This window comes from Eulemur rufifrons, chromosome 7 (assembly GCF_041146395.1).
Source record: "Eulemur rufifrons isolate Redbay chromosome 7, OSU_ERuf_1, whole genome shotgun sequence".
In the NCBI taxonomy this organism is placed as follows: domain Eukaryota; kingdom Metazoa; phylum Chordata; class Mammalia; order Primates; family Lemuridae; genus Eulemur; species Eulemur rufifrons.
In genome coordinates this window covers 92,018,719-92,035,666 of record NC_090989.1, presented here as the reverse complement: position 1 = coordinate 92,035,666, position 16,948 = coordinate 92,018,719, and the positions used below count along the sequence as shown (strand labels likewise).

Here is a 16,948-nt window from a genome sequence, read left to right as displayed (position 1 = left end):
ATAATTGATGACATAAAAAAGTTTCCTATTAAAACTATTAAAGTGACAACCTGATTATATGAAATGATATGTCCAATGGCACCATGAATTATGTGACCTAATGTTTTACAAATTAGATTACACATGGCTTTATCATAAAATAACTAACTTTTCATAAATAACTTATGATGGGAAAGTTTGTAGATTTGGTGGTTTTCTATATTTATTCACTTGATAATCTTGAGAAATCTTAAAATCATGGTCATTTGGGGGAAGAAGTAAATATTCATATTTTATAGTTATCTCACTCCATGTATCATATCCAGTGGTCATGATTATGAAATCACTTAGAATTTTTTTACCACTAAAAATTACAAACATATATCTTTAATATTTCCCACTAACACATGTTTTATAATACCAATGTAAATCACAGATTTGAAAAATCTTTGACTTAAAAGAAGGGGAGTGTTTCAAAGCACTGCTATGGTGGTTGTTATGCTGTTGTATTATAAGGAAAGTCAGTCTAACTTAAGACCTGAACTGGCTTTGTAAGTTGATAGAACCATGGGCCATGTATGCAGGGGGGCAACGCCTTAAACTTCAAGCAGCTAAAAACAGATGCACTGTCAAAGTCATACTGTACCTTAGAAAGGATGAGGGCCGTGAGGAGTGATACTCAGAACAGACCTCTATCAGGAAAGGCAAAGGAGCAACACTGGAAATGTAGGGCAGGATAACCAAAGAGCAGCTCCACAACTCCATCTACTGCACAATGTTGCCTAAAGTTGTGGTGCTCGCGCGCGCTCTCTCTCTCTCTCTCTCTCTCTTTTCATAAATACATTAACAATTTTTGGAATAAATGAACTTAAGCCTTAAAAGTCTATTGGAATAAAAAAAAATCCCAATTTGTCACATAGTCCACAAAAGAGATAAAGTGGAGGAATTTGTGGTAAAGAAAAACTAACACGAGACAGAGGAAATAGGTTAAGTGGTAAAGTGCTTCAACTAAAATTAATTTCTATATAACTATATGGTGGCTTTAAAAGGATGGTTGAACTATATACCAAAATTTTGCCCATTTCTCAGAAATCAGCATAATTTTCAGTGAAGAGAAGTAAAAGCATACATACTAAGAGGAAATTTTATAATATATGTTATTTCCATTGATCAAGTTTTATTTGGGGGTATAAACTAAATAAGCACTATTCTTTGTATTTTGATTATCTTCCCCAATAAAAAATAAAGCTGTCCCCTAGTACCTAGTATCATTAACTGAAAATGACTCTATCTGGAAATAGCAACTGAAAGTTAAGGAAGTGAGACCCAATGCTAAAAGATCCATTCACTAGTTAGATATGGATTTTTAAACATTTAGTTTTATTTCTTCAAATAGCCAGAACCAATTTCTGCCCTGGGATATATGGATGTGAATTCCAATGTTAGCCTGTATCTACACATAAGTTCAGGTTTTATCATTTTAAAGGCTTTATCAAAAGCATCTTTACATGCTGATACAGGGTCTCCCAAATAATGGTTGTTTCCACTTAGTGACCCATTTCGAAGGCTCTTTTAACAACATGCTCCCAAGTGTCCACAAAGAGTTCCACATCAAGGTATAATTATGTGGAATGGGTCAGGTTTATCGAATAAAATCGTTGTATAAACAATTTGTAGCTCACTAAATGCCCAGTTATAACTGAAAGTATGCAGCTTGACAAAGCAGGGAAATTCTCTTGCATTTACTGGAAAGGAGTTCCAAATTCTTTATGTCTGTACAGCAATTTAGAATGTAAGCTGTTTTCTTTTTAATGCTACATAACTTTAGTCAAAAATATAAGTAGAAAACTTACCCAAGTTCTCTGATCAGGCAGTTGGAACTGGGAGCAAAATTGAAACAAAAACAAAAAATTACTTCTGTGTTGGTATCTTTACTGCAATCTATCCTTTGAGAAATTAACATTTATACTAAATTAGTAATTTTTTCTTATCATGTAACTGTACCTTGAGTAAAAGCTTTGGAAAAGAAAATTAAATATTTTTATAACACTGCTGAATTTCCTCTATTTACCTAAATTAAATATTAGAATCAAGTTTATAAACCAGAATGTTCTTTTACCCAAGAAAACTAAGTACTACTTACTACTGTATCATATAGCAAAGCAGACACTTCCTTTTTATTTATTACTCACTACAAAACAATAACCCTAAATTTTACTTTGACAACTAAAAATTAAGCAATTTCCTGAAGAAATCAAATCTCTTGCAATTTTATAATGTTAATAACAAAGAAAAGATATTTACCCAAATGTAAATCATTGAGTAACAAAAAGATAATGTACTTGGAAATTCACTGCCTGACTTTTATTAGTATGGGAATCAGACCATCAGTAGTCAAAACACGAATATTAATTAAAAAATTAAAAAGATCTAGTTATTTATGACAATTTATGGCAAGGTTCACCAGGAAAAACTCCAGTGGGTTAGGTGCTCTTCCAGGAGGCACAAAGATTGTATCCTTAAAAATATCATTTTGCTTTGTTATAGGGGATAGGTATCTTGCTTTCATACATTTTGGTATCTTTAGTAAGGAAAATACATAGTTTTGAAAGGATGAAACCTTTATCATAGAAGAAATCTAACAATAAGAAAGCCTCATTGAAAGCAAAAGAGAAGAATGGGGCAGAAGATTTAAGTAATTTTCATAGCAATGTATAAGCGATAGCTTGGGAAAAGACTAAAGTATCCCCAGTACCTTGGAATATTCTAACAGGATGATCAATTTAAAAGGAAGAAAATAGGCCGAGCACAGTGGCTCATGCCTGTAATCCTAACAATTTGGGAGGCTGAAGTGGGAGGATTGCTTGAGGCTAGCAGTTGAAGAACAGCCTGAGCAAGAGCAAGACCAAGTCTCTACAAAAAAACAAAATAGAAAAATTAGCCCAGCATGGTGGCCCAAGCCAGTAGTCTTAGCTACTAGGGAGGTTGAGGCAAAAGGATTGCTTGAGCCCAGGAATTTGAGGTTACAGTGAGCTATGATGACCACTGCACTCAAGCCCCGGCAACAGCATGAGACCTTGTCTCAAAAAATAAACAAATAAATGTGAAGGAAGAAAATATGAAAGAATGAAGAAAGGACAGAAATGTAAGTAAAAGAGAGTCTTTGCTGCTGATGTACACAAAGCCAAACATTTGGAAATACAATGTGTAGATAACCAAAAATAATATAGGAAAATCAAACCAAGGAATAATAGCCAGTTTTACACCGATTGTTATGGCCGTTGCAATGGGCTGTCAATGTGAATGTCTATTTCAATGTATCCAAAATAGAACCCAATGAAATGGACATTCCAGAGACCACACAGTAATGCCATCCCTTCATCTTATCTATTTGCGGCCATCATCTCCTTTTCAGAATTATAACCTAAACTAAGTTATCATAAATAATTTTCAACCATGCATCCAGGGAGTCTTCTGCAATGCATATTTCTCCCTTAAACTAACTTATTTATAAGAGAAAAATGGAAGGCTATATAGTCTTCTAGTGGCCTAACAGAGCAAACATACTTCTTCAAGAATTGAACTATGAGAGGAATTTAGACCCTGCGCATTTATCTTTTAATTTTGATGTATGTGTTCATGTATTTTTAAGTGTTTTTGACAGAATTTTAAAAACATACATTATTCTAAAAGGCAGCATAATAGCTCAATTATCTTTTAATAAAATTCAATACATTTTTATTTATTGAGTGTTCACTTATCATTGACTAGGGATTGTGGACTGGGGAGGGATGTGCTGGGTAGAATATAAAGATATACAAAATGCGTAAAATCAGACTTGCCCAGAGAATACTACTACCAACCATTTATATATCTATTCGTGTTCCCTAAAACACTGAGAATGTGATTTCCTCTTTATTATTATGATAACTCTAAGAAATACATAGGGCAGATATTATTCCCATATTGAATATGAAGATCCAGAAACCCAGAGGGCCCGAGTGATTTGCTCCAACATACTTTAAATGGAAAATGAAGCAATGAACAGTCTTATGTAAGCACTTGTTTAGCTATGAAATCACGATAAGTCCTCAGAACAGAGGTAAGTCCTTCTGTTTTGGCTCCTTGCTCTGTGCCATGCTTACTTCTGCCCAGTTTTAGGTCATTTTAAGAATACAGTAAGCATCTTTCCAAGTCCTCCTAGATACATGGCATAGCCCTGGCAAAGAAACTGGGCTCAAGGATGGGAAGAGGGCATTTGACTAACATCCCTCTATATTCACAATGCTTCTGCAGGCATTAACAAGAGCCTGTTCACCATTTAAGTCCTTCAACATGCCAAGTGCAAGGCTAAACACATTATGTATATAAACACTGACCCTTCCAGTTACCCTGGAAGGGTAAGACTTGATGAAAAAGGAGGAGGACCTGCCTAGATCCCAGCCTGTATCCCATCAATATACAGCATTACACACTAAAACAGCCATGATGGTTATAAAAACAATGAAATATTTCTGTAGTAGTTGGTAAACAACTTATGTCCTAAGCACTTTGAATGTGCTCCTGCTTCCCTGGCCTCTTCCACAACGACCCCTCAGACAGTCCCACTGTCCAGCAAGTAAAATGTTACCAGCTGGTCCAGCAAGGGCCTCCAGAATCCTGCTCCACAAGGGCAGGAATCCACTTTTACTGGTCAGTATTGGTGACACACTAGGTGTTCAATATCTCGATTATCATCACTTTTGCATCCTGTTTTAATAGCGACACGTAGCAGCAAGCAGTCCCTCCCACCAAGACGTGACATTCTGGTGTGGGAAGGAAACTACCACTGTGCTCTCACAGACGTGTTTGTGAAGATCTGAAGGAATGATCGCCACGCTCCAAGTACTGGACACATGCCTCATCGTTTGTGATCCTTCATTAACTTTGAGAATATTAAAATGTAACACATTTTCTCTCTTATTATTTTATTTAGAAATATGTGCCTACTATATTTAAAATAACTGTGTTGGCAGGCAAAATTGCCCATCTTACGAACCAGTAAATTTACCTTGGTTGGCTAGAAATCTTTGAATTTTATAGTGAATGGCAGCTGTACACCCAACTCTCTAATGTTACAGATAAAAAAACTAAGAACCAGATAGGCTGAGTTACTCAAAGAAACTGAATCCTAGTCTTGTTTTTTCTCCATTATTATACCACGTACCCATAGCACACTCGTTTTGAAGTGGTTAATTACTAGATTTTAAAGATTATCAAAATAGAATAACAATTTGATTGTTGTAATTAAATGAACATGCATATTATATTCTCATAAGTATTTGTTTATAATTAGAAAGGAAGTTATCAAGAGATATGTACTTTTTGTACAATATCTGACACAAAATGTATATTATGTTCAGGTTTATTGGCCCATAAAATCTTACAAGTGCTGTTTAGATCAGCCTAAATATAAAATATAATTCCCAGGTAAACATTTACTGTTTTAGAACTTGCTTCTTTTCCATAAAGTAATTATGTAAATGATATCATTCCTTAGCCTTCCTATATAAAATTTATACTAACTGGAATGTTTCTAAAACTTTTAATATTAAATCATGTATTTTCTTGGTTTGAAATGAGTGAAAATTTGGGGGCAATAGATTTATCTACCTAACCCAAGAGATTCTATTTCAACACTCATACTCCATTCAGGACTTTGGGAAGGTACTTGAAAAAGTAAAGAAAAGGCAACAGAAAGGAAAAAAAAATCATACCCCAAGATGAATTAATTTATTATCTCATAGCTTTCCATAAGACAGCTTACATAAATTTCCCCCAGTTTTATTAGAGAGCCATCATTTTTGGTTTGAACATATTGTATCAGAACAAATTATTTTGCTCTATTTTTCAGCATTTTCATAAAAATGTTGCGATCTACAAAGACCAGAGTAAAAATATAAATTAAGAAACGATATTCGAGATGTTAATATACTGTATTTGTTCTTTCAATACAATTCTCCAGATGTTGATTGATATGTAAATCATTTAGAACTTGTTTTAGAAAATGACCAAATGTGTAGGGACATAGGAATGACCCAATTAATAATGCTGCTTTGCATTTTCTTTGCACTGAGAAACTGCGTATATTTTGATAAATGGACACAACTCCATTCAGCAAATAGCTCTGTGTATTGTGGTGAATTCTTGTGCAATTACAGAACTTTACTGGAATGTCCAGTGGTCTTTAGATAAATTCCTTCACCCTCTATGGTAACAACTTGTCAGGTAGTCTCATTTCCTATTTTTATCTAAGCCCAAAAAGAATAAGAATGACCTTCGTGAATTTGGGATGAGTCACAATATGATCTATTTCTTAGTATCAGCAACCTTTAAATACAAAGACACCTTTAATATTTATTTTCTTAACTGAGTTGTGCTCACTCCAAAATGCATTTTGGCTCAGTAAATAGTAGCAGAAAATAATGTAACACCAAAACCATGTTATTTTTACACATATATTAATTAATTTTTCTTTAAAGAGCTTGGGTTTTAATTCTACTAGAATTTCCTGTGTTCCTCCACACCAGCGTCATAGGAAATCCTAATGTTCTCAAGATGTCTTTCATTTCATTGCACCTGCTTTTCAGGATCAACAAGTTAGTTTACAAGCTGGAAATCTCAAATGCAAAATACTTACTTGTGGGTGAAACAAGAATCCTGGAGAAGGCCTCAAGTATTTCTCTTTTAAAGCTTCAAGTGGGTCAGTTAGTTTTCTTTTCTCTACTCTGAAAGGTTAAAATTAGATTTTGGAGATGAATCAGTCTCACATATCAATCACTACATAATCACCCACATTTAGGGCAGCTAACAATAGGTAGCTAACAATAGGTGGGCTTCTGGCTTCTGGGAGACACACTAATAAAAACATAAAGATATCTGTTCAGTTCTTGAAGAATGCTCACTGCACTCCTAGGTGCTTAAAGAGAGAAGGTCCTATTTATAATGGAAAAATCCTACTGAATGACTCATGATAATAATGAGGAAATATGAAAAATGTGGAGTCACTAAATTAGAGGCACTTGTCACAAAGTTGGTACTTTTCCATTTCAAATGAAGACAAGAATGCTTAGAGATTTTGAAATCATAAGAACAGGGCTAATTTGAAAATTAAAGCCATTTTTGACCAAGAAGGTGATCCCCCAAATATTCATTCTATTTCTTCCATATTTGACAATAATAGCAAGGAATTTCCAACCGTATACACCCTGCTAGCCACTCTTTGAGGTTTACTCAAAATTATATATTATACACACACACAATATACACACACACACACACACACACACCCTTTGGATGGCACTGCTGACACTGCTGATGATAAATAGGACAGGTGAGAGAAGGGTGGTGAGAAGAGGATGGGGAACTTTTAAAAGATAAAGACATAAAACTTACCTATATGGCCCTTCTACTTTATAGAAATATTTTTATTCTATTTTCTATGAAGCACATAGGGAAATGATATCATGAGTTGACTTAGAGTAACTTCTTTTACCAACTGTTCTTTCAAAAACTGTGGAATCAGTACACTTTTAAAATAGAATAATAGTAACTACCACTTCCTGAAATACTACATATGTTTTGGTTTGCACATACTATTTCATTTATTGAAGTAAATGGCATTATACCCATTTTACGGGTGAAAAAATAAGTCACAGACATAGGAAGGCTGAGATTTTAACCCAGGCCTGACACTAAAACTGGGCTCTAGGTCTTTCACAAATTTTGTCAAATGACAGGTCTAGGGTCTTAACTGAGACTGAAACATCGGAGAGAAGACGGAGATTAGAGTAAGTAAAGGGAAGGTTAGGAGGTGATGAAGGTAAGTGCAGTGGATATGTGGAAGAATTGGAAGACTGTTGCCCTTGGAAGGGTGTCAGAAAGAAAGTCTGAGAAATTATCTTCATGAAGAACTGAAATATATCACTGAGTTAGAAATATGACTTTACCAGAAATGTGTGACATATAATCTACATGCAAAGGATGGAGGATCTGTTTTTATTTCTTTTTTTCTTCTCTAGTAATGGGACCAGCACAGAAATTAAGATACAATGATTGAAAAAAGTACCCAAACATGGTACTGATACTGCTGAGATACTTTCGCATTGTCTTCTTTTATTCCCCTTGTCATGTTCAAATGAGGTGGCCCTTTCCATACTGGCAATATTTTCTTGTTAATGCATTAAAGATAATATAGGTGGAAAAAAAGTTTTAGGTGAAAAGAATTTGCAGCTGTAGCATCTATTAAGTACTAATATTAGAAACTCAATAAATATTGTTGAATAAAGAATAGCACAAAATCTTCTCTTCATAAAAGAGAATCAAGCAAAATATAAAAAACTCCCATCTTAAATTCTATAAAAAATTATCCACATATTCCATGAACTCTTGAAAATGTTCAAGATTTGAATGAAGAAATAAATGTGAAAATGCTTGTAATATTTAAAAGATGTATTAATAACCATAGTTATTGTTATTCATACCCATTTTTAAAAATTAGTATTTAAAAACTTAATCACTTTGAATGGTCGAGTGTTACAGAATACTGCAAAAGAGGCCTTTTTTAAACTTATATATTTCATTCAAAGAATTTTTGGATACATCAAAGCAAACTGGATAAGGAAGGCATTAAACAGGGATATGTCTTTTAAGCCAACCACTCACATTATATACAAAAACTTTTTGGTAATTAATATTTCATTTACTTGGGAGCTCCTAAGAGATTAATTTAGAAAACAAATATGACCAGTATTCATTAGGGATGTGTTGATAGGTTAACAAAGAGTAGACTCTTGCTGTTATATGTCTGTCCCACCTTATTCCAAATAACCTGACCCATTTAAGTACCCACACATATTTGCATTAATCCTTCAGGATTCTCATTCTTCCACCACTTGACAATTTACTTTAAATATGGATTTCCCATATTTTCCACTCCAAAAAATGCATTTAAAAATAAATTTATTGTCAAGGGAAAATAATTCTGTAGGCCTATTCCAAACCTCCAACTTCAGAGACATCCAAAAATAAGTCCAAACCTAATAAGCCAACTTTCTAAATAAAAAATGAATTCACTAGATTCAACAACTTTACTCTCTGTGTTATAATAATACTAACAAATGATTTGTTAAAAATCCACGGCTTTATCGTGTAAATACTACGTTTCACACATCTGTTCACATATCATCATCTCCCAACCGCCCTTACCTGTAAATAGGGTCCATAAAGAAAGGAGTGGGTCTTGCATGCTGCAAGGAACCATCTGAAGCCGGTCTTGGTTCAACGTTGCCTCCTTCCTTTTCCCCAAACACATGGTTTTTTCGAGGCTCAGCCAGTTTTGTCCCACTGGCTCTACTCCTACTACCCATACTTAGATCCAGGGGCTGGTCTTGGCTTGTGGCAGGCGTCGCTGAAGCCTTGGAGGGGACGGGAGTCAAGGGCTTCTCATCCTTTCGCTTAGTGGTGAGATCAAAGGGGGATTCGGAGCTGCCCTTCTGCAGTTTCTTTACTTCGCCTGGTGATTGGGGTTCCATTTTCAAAGGTAATGATCGCAAGTCTCTATCAGGAAATGGGTACATTGATTGAGAGAATGCTGGAAAAAACGGGAGGGGAAACATGGAAGGGTAAGGTAAAGCTCCAACTTTTTTGTCTTGCAGCCCCACCAGTCCTGTTGAACCAAAGTATTTTTCAGCAATAGAAGCAATAGCCTTTATAGAATCATTCACAGCTCCTGACACCGCAGTTTGCTCCTCTAAAGATGGTGAGAAAATGGAATGATTGCTGTATTCTTTCTTATTATTTATTGAAGCCAGATTCTGAAGAGGGCTTACTTTGTCTTTGAACATGTTACCATTTTCTTTAAATTTCTCTTTATCACTTTCAATGTCACTTTCCAGATCAGAGCCCGAGGTTGTTTCCAGGTCACTGCCACTTGGCGTACTGACATCGTCAAGGTCACTACTCTCTGACTGGTCACTGATTTTCTCAAGGGGCCTCTCTTCAGAGGACCTCTCGGGCTGGAGCTCCACTGGCTTATTGTCCCCTACGGGTGGGTGTTTAGATAGTGCCTTCAAAATATCCTGTGTAGCTGGCAGTATCTGAGGATGTGTCATGAGGGGACTTTGACTTTTGTTTGTCTGTTCAGTACTTGATAGTCCTTTAACAGGAGAACTAGCAGGTATCAAAGGAGGCCTGTGGTACAAGCCGGAAGGAAACAGACCAGGGAAGCTAAAAGAAAATCCAGGAGCTGTTGGAAAGGTAAGACCAGCAGGATGCCTATTGACACCAAAATAGTCAGCAAGGCCCGGGTTGGCATGACTCATATTAACCATGGACGTTTTATCCATAGCTGGGGTTCCAGGAAGTGAAATGCCTTGGCCAAAAAATCCACCTGCCGCAAAATGGTTCTTGCCCTCACAAAACCTCCTGTGTTTATTTAAGGAAGACGTAGTGCTGAACATTTGTCCACAGTCTTTGCACTTGATTTGGGTTCTGCAATCAGCATGCATGCGCTTATGACGACAAAGGTTTGAAAACTGAGTATAGGATTTATGGCAGACCTCACCTGTGTGCAAACAACAAAAAAGAATCTCAGGCTTTATGGCAATTGCTTCTGAATTTAGCAAGTATCACAATTGGTTTACGTAAAATTTCAATTAGGAAGCTAGTAAAAGATGTTGGAGGCACCAATCTGGGTGCACCAAACACAGAAAACCCCATTTCACTAGATTCCAAAGCAAGGCATCCAACCTGACAAATGTCTTGAGGCAGCACATATATTTCATATATGTATTTTGTCATCCCCATTACATAATATTTTGAATAATATTTGTGTATTTCAATATTTATAGAAAAGTCAAATTCCAGCATATAATGATTCCCCATCCATATACTATACTGGTAGAATCCTAAAAATTAAAGTCTTAAAATGCATTAAATATGAAACATAACAGGAAACCCTTTAAAATTTTAGAGCACTTAAAGAATTTTATATTGTAGGCACCAAAATAAGTATACAACAGCCTTTCCCTCAACCAGAAACTTCACCTTTATTGCCTCTCCCCTTGGGGAAAAAGCTTGTGACTGTTCAACCATTATTTAATTGGTATTATATCATACACTCTCATCATTCACACATCAAAGCCACACAACAATGCACATTGTGTATTCTGAGACTTTTTTAACAATCATTTTCATGATATGAGAAAGACTGACATAATTTACAATGGCTCTATTTTAAGCCTGCAAAGGAAACAAAATTGAATGTAGCCCATCCTGCATTGCTGGTTCCCATGAACTACGATCACGTCCTCTGACTTCCCCTCACACCAGTGGTTGTGCTAACCTTCCTGCATTTATGAAACCCCGTCCTTGGGAAACATGTCCCTTGTTGTCGTAACTGCGTTGGTTATCTCGGGGCTTGACTTCTGTGTGATACAGGCGACTACGGTAATCGGGGGCGAGTGCTGTGGAAGCTCTAACCAGAAAGGAGGACGCAGCAGTGGGTGCGGCCGCGAAATATCCCTCCTGACCAGAATCTGCCAACAAAGCAGAACGTCTCCCTCCTCACATATATGCCAACATACCTAAGCATGTTTTAAAACCAAACATTTTAACCCTTAACAGCCCCGTTGCTAGGTAAGAATCCCACTCACTTTATAGCCTGGCAGAATTATAACATCAGTATCCTAAGCCTCAAATCTTTCATTTTCCTTTTCTGGGGATGAGTCCCTTTATGTGTGTGCTTCCTTTGACACTTCTGTACATGTTTAATACAAGCAAAAACATGATGTACCTTGTTGGTAATTGTTGAAACAAATTTATTTTAAGAAATTAAGTTGAAAACAAAATGCAACATTTATTGCTTTCATGTGATGGCCGCCTTTTAAGTGCAGAAACATTGAGCTCCTAAGTCAAAGCAATAATAATTTTTTTTTAAATCATGCATTGGAGATTTTATAGACTTTTGGTCAAGCAAAACTCACCCAGGACTTGGATTATTCCACACACTTCCAAAGATGAAGTACCAAGTGATTGTGTATCTGTTTCTTTTACTCCTAAAGGTTAAACTGTATTGTTACATATATGAATGTGCTTGGTAATATTAAAGGAGCCTTCAATTGTGGGATGATTCATAACATTATAGAGGCTGTAACAGGTATTTTAATGGGAAGAGAAGATGGGGTGATTTATTTTCAAGTTATTTTACCAGAATATATTGATCAGAGTCTGCTTTAAAAGTATATAGTATTTAACTGCATGCAATAAATATACATATTAAAGTTGTTTGATACACTAATGAAAATCATACAATGGGGAGGATAGAAACATCAGACTTTCACTAGATATAATAATTCACCAATGAGCAATCACAAGAAAGAGTAAATAAAATATTATTGGAATTATAAAAATGCACTCATTAAGAAAGCAACACCTCTTCAAAGGCATTGAGAAAAATGTCTAGATGGGTATTCAACCAAGGCATAAGTTTTTGAAAGGCTTGCAATTTTTTGGCAAGGCAAGGAAATGTTGCTCTCCACCCTTCTTTCTTACAGCCGGATGGCTCTAAGAAAATCAAGAGCCTCTCTACGTTGGAGTAACAGAAGGTGCATTTGAGTTTTCTGGTCCTATCCTTTGTTACATGGATGAGTGGTGTCTGTGTCTGATCTCAAGCACAGAGAATCCAGGGTGTTTCCTTAGGCAGAGGCTTTGTTTTCAGCACTTGAAGGACAGGCCTGGCATACCACAAACCACCAGGCTTCCAGGTAAACTGGTTCAATTGATGCTGAAGTCTGTACACTACTGTAATTTTCTCAGTAATAAGGAATTAGCCAGCAGTTAATGTTGCATTTTTCTACTTATTAAACAAATTAAGAGGCATTTTGAATATATTCAGCCTATTAGAGCATGTGGTTTCTATTTAGGAAGGCTGGAGGTTTCTGTAAAGGCAGTGAGTAATTACCTTAGCACTGGTGACTTTGGGCTAGAGCTTGGCGGCACACTGTAATAAGAGACAGTTGCCATAAACACACCAGTGGGGGTAAATCGTGGTGTGTGGCCTTCTGGTGAGAAACAGATATCAGCTCTAGGTGAACCTCCTCCACTCTGGTCTCCACACCAACTCCTGATCCTTAAACTCTTTTGTTCTAAAATTACACAGCTATTATTCATAATTACTCCATGGTTCTCTGTCAGATTTTATATTTGAAGAATGCCATCTGTTATTTAAATTTACCAATAATTACTGAAAATACATTCATGGGAAATACTTCATGCAACCTGATTGGAAAGGGACATCTTATAGCACTTTAAAGTGAAATGCTTGACTTCAGCACAATTAAAATTTGAGATTCCAGAATCTTAGATGATAGGAGTCTATATTTTTTTACTTTTGTTTTAAATAATAGAGAAAGCATTAAATGGGTGACAAGAATCCCTTGTGGTTTATTCTACATTTTTTTGCACCAAAAACATAATAAGACTTACCAAAATTTATTTCTGAGAAATCAGAAGTAAATGAACTATTTAATACCGTATGCTTTTAGCACTTCCAAGTATATTTTCAGGACATTACAACCTAGAGTCAGGAATGCCTTTTTGAGACAAGAAGTCTAAAATTTCTATTGTACACTTTATTTCCCGTGACTTTCAACAGAGCTTCCCCAACGGAGACTAGAGCACCCTTTTGTTTATCTGCTAGTCCTCTTCCCTCCACCCAAGGAACAGAAAAACATATGAGCAAAACAGGACTCTAGTGTAAGCTGGAAAAAGAAGGGAAAGCTCTCTTGGTGTTTGGAAGCACAAAAGAAGGCTATGTCAAGGCAAAGAAAAGGAGAGTTATTCTCTGGCATCTCCATGTTGGCACTGAAAATTAGTTTTTTCCATCAGGTCCTGTAGTAGTGTCTCATATACCTTCTAAAAACCAAAGTCAGAGGTCTTGCCAAGTGCTGAGTATGCTTCAACTGATTCTATGTGTATCTGGATCCAAAATCAGTCTTGAAGTCTGTAGTAAAACTCAATGAGTCACTGTATTTATATGCCCAGCCAAGCAACGGATCAAAAGCAGCCCAGAATTGTTGCCCAGATGGACTAAGAACAACTGAGTTTTCTTATAAAATATTTCAGCACAACACAGAGAACAGGAGTGGGTGGCTAGAAAAAGAAGAAAATGAGGGCTGAGTTTTATTTTGTTTGAAGTAGGTTTCTACAGTGCTTTGTACAGGGATGTTCTAAGTAGGTGGTCAGAATGGATGTCCCCTAAAAGCACACTGCCTGTAAATTTGCTTTGGTGAAGTGGGTAAGAGAAACAGCGTGTCCAGCATCAAAGTGAAAATGTTCTGCTTTTCAAGTAACAGAGAACTACAGATCCACAGCCTGTGATTGGAAACAATGGGTAGATTAAAGGGCATTTTATTCCCCGCCTCTCTCCACACACATGCACTCACACACATATACACAGAGTCATAAGCCTACTTGCCAGGTGGGGTTCTTCCAGCTCTTTCTGATCCAGAACAGGTTTTTAATCACTTCATCTTGTTTAATGGTATCTGCTATTCGCTGCTTTACAAAGCCATGAACCTTTACAGTGTGAGACAAATCTGGTTGTCTCAATTAAATCCTACAACCTGGGGAGGCTTCCCTTTCATTATTTAACAACTTCTCTTTTCTCTACCTATTATTGATTTCATCTGAAAGAAAACACCCTGGGGATCACAGACAAAATACCATGTATCTGTTATAAGTGATTTTCTTGTAATAGAAAATAGTTCTACTGGATCGGACCATAAATAGCTAATACAGTGACCCCCTAATGGCCATGTGTGGCCATTCTCCTGATCACAGTGCCTTTTGGAGGAGAGACAGATGCAGGAAGGAGGGCTGGAGTGTTAAAAACTTACAGATAAAGGGCTTCACACTGCTGTGGATGTGCTTGTGTTGTTTGAGGCCCGACGACGTGGCAAATGTTTTGCCACACTCCGGGCAAGCGTGGGCCCGGGCACCAACATGCTGAGAACGAATGTGCCGCTGAAGGTTGCTAGGGTCCGTGAAAACCTGCTAGGAAATGAGTACTGATTAATCAAGAAACTTAATTCAAGGACACAATAAAGACCACTGGGGATGACTCAAGAAGGAATTTTATTTATTTTGTTTTTATTTGTTTTCCCCAAAGACTAAAAGAAAGTCGTACTTCAAAAGTGTACCCTTCTCTAGGGTACGAACTTCAAATTATTCTGTTCTATATTCTTAGCATGGAGTATCCACTGATATCAGTTGAACAAAATAATGAATGGCACTATTAGGCCACATTCAAGGTCTTTTTGATCCCATTTTGAGTGACTGGTGTTGAATAATAAAATGCTGGTCATGCCACTATTAAAACAAGTGTGCTACTTCCACCCTTTAAATAAAATTCAGGGGATTTTTACTAAAGAACCCCAAATCTATTTAAAGAGTTTTCTTAGGGGGTTAAATTCTAATGCCGTGTTTCAGCAAGTTACCAGCAAGTTGAAACCATTCCTTTGGACACTGTAATAAAAAAAAAATGAAAAAGCCACCCAACACATGTGGAAGCAAAACATCCCTAAAGATAATTTGAAATGTCTTTTTAATTTCTTGTTAGGCAAAAAAATATACAAAATTTTATTTTAATGTACATAGCATGGGGGAGTTGCAGGAGAATGATTGATAACCCAGTGGAGTATAGAGATCTCCATTGGCATGAGAAAAGGTATTCGTGTGCTATGAAAAGTTTTTGGAAATAGAAAGAACTTTAATGATACAAGGACATCTTTGAGTTAATTAGGAAACATGAAAATAAAAATATGTGAATTACTGTTACTGTAGTTCACAGTTATGGTCTAAGCTAAGTACTTCCATTTCACCCTATGTTGTTCAGCACTGACCTCTAAGACAGAGGCTCCAGATTTTTTAATTGGAACCAAGTTATGATTTATGGTGAGGACTTGGGTGGAAAAATCTGCAAATGTAGGAGCCTCCTATTCTTTCTGAATAGGCATTTAGAAACTTTATGTGACTTCCTCACAGATTGCTATTAAAAGAAATCAGTAACATGCATTGGATAAAATTTTCATTCTCCGTAAGACTATAAAACAACTCCATGCTGGCAAGTCAGTAGCGGAACCAGGAATTTACCAAGGATGTCTGACACCTAGTTCTGGAACTCACCATTAAGCCTCACTTCCTCCCTTACAAAAATAAAAGGATACCCACTAAGTGTTTTTATACACTCTACTAATGCCTTTTAGCATACAACACTCAGTCTACTTTTCTCAAGATATTTATAGTTTCCCCTCTCAAGGCTTGTTTTTATATATCTGAGCAAGTGATGAATTAAGAGAGAGCAGGATGACAGAGAGAGGCCAAGTAGCCTACAAATTCACTGTACCTTGGCACAGTTTTCACATTCATAGTGCTTTCCACTGTCATGTGACATCTGGTGGCGAATTAAATTGGACTTCCAGTTAAATGCCTTGGGACATTGATCACACTTGTATTCCCTCTCTTCAGTATGTGACAGCATGTGTTTCTCCAGGCTGTAAGAAAACAATTGATTTAATAGGACACGGTGACAAAGAACACATTCATAGCTACATCATTTCATTACTAATTTAACTGGCAATTAAAAAAATAAGAAGGAAGAGGAGTTGAACTGAGAAGGAGGAAAGAGAGGGGGAGGAGGAAACAGGCTTGTGACAAACAAAAGTGCATTTTATGTTTCATAAGAACGACACGTGTCTCTCACCCATATGAAGACATGCCCCTGTTGTTAGAAAATAAATTTGATACAGCTAGAAGAGATTATCTGCCGATTTATGAGCATGATAGGCAATAAGTTATTTGTCCAGTTTTAGATTCACTACACAATTCAAACAGCAACATATATTGCTAACACCACTTAATTCAAACACAA

The 16,948-nt window shown here is 36.4% G+C and overlaps 1 protein-coding gene across 16 annotated transcripts in view; it reads right to left on the bottom strand.

The window, feature by feature from the left end:
- MECOM (MDS1 and EVI1 complex locus) overlaps nt 1–16,948 on the bottom strand; it is a 540,410-nt gene that overhangs the window by 21,403 nt on the left and 502,059 nt on the right. For 5 of the 16 annotated variants that reach the window (XM_069472951.1, XM_069472958.1, XM_069472959.1 and 2 more), the window contains 5 exons: nt 16,424–16,571; nt 14,916–15,069; nt 9,226–10,582; nt 6,659–6,746; nt 1,833–1,859 (listed from right to left, as the gene is read on the bottom strand). In XM_069472951.1, coding sequence (XP_069329052.1) covers nt 1,833–1,859; nt 6,659–6,746; nt 9,226–10,582; nt 14,916–15,069; nt 16,424–16,571 — 1,774 coding nt within the window. Of the gene's footprint in view, nt 1–1,832; nt 1,860–6,658; nt 6,747–9,225; nt 10,583–14,915; nt 15,073–16,423; nt 16,572–16,948 lie in introns of all 16 variants that reach the window. The other 11 variants (XM_069472952.1, XM_069472962.1, XM_069472963.1 and 8 more) reach the window with 4 other exon arrangements.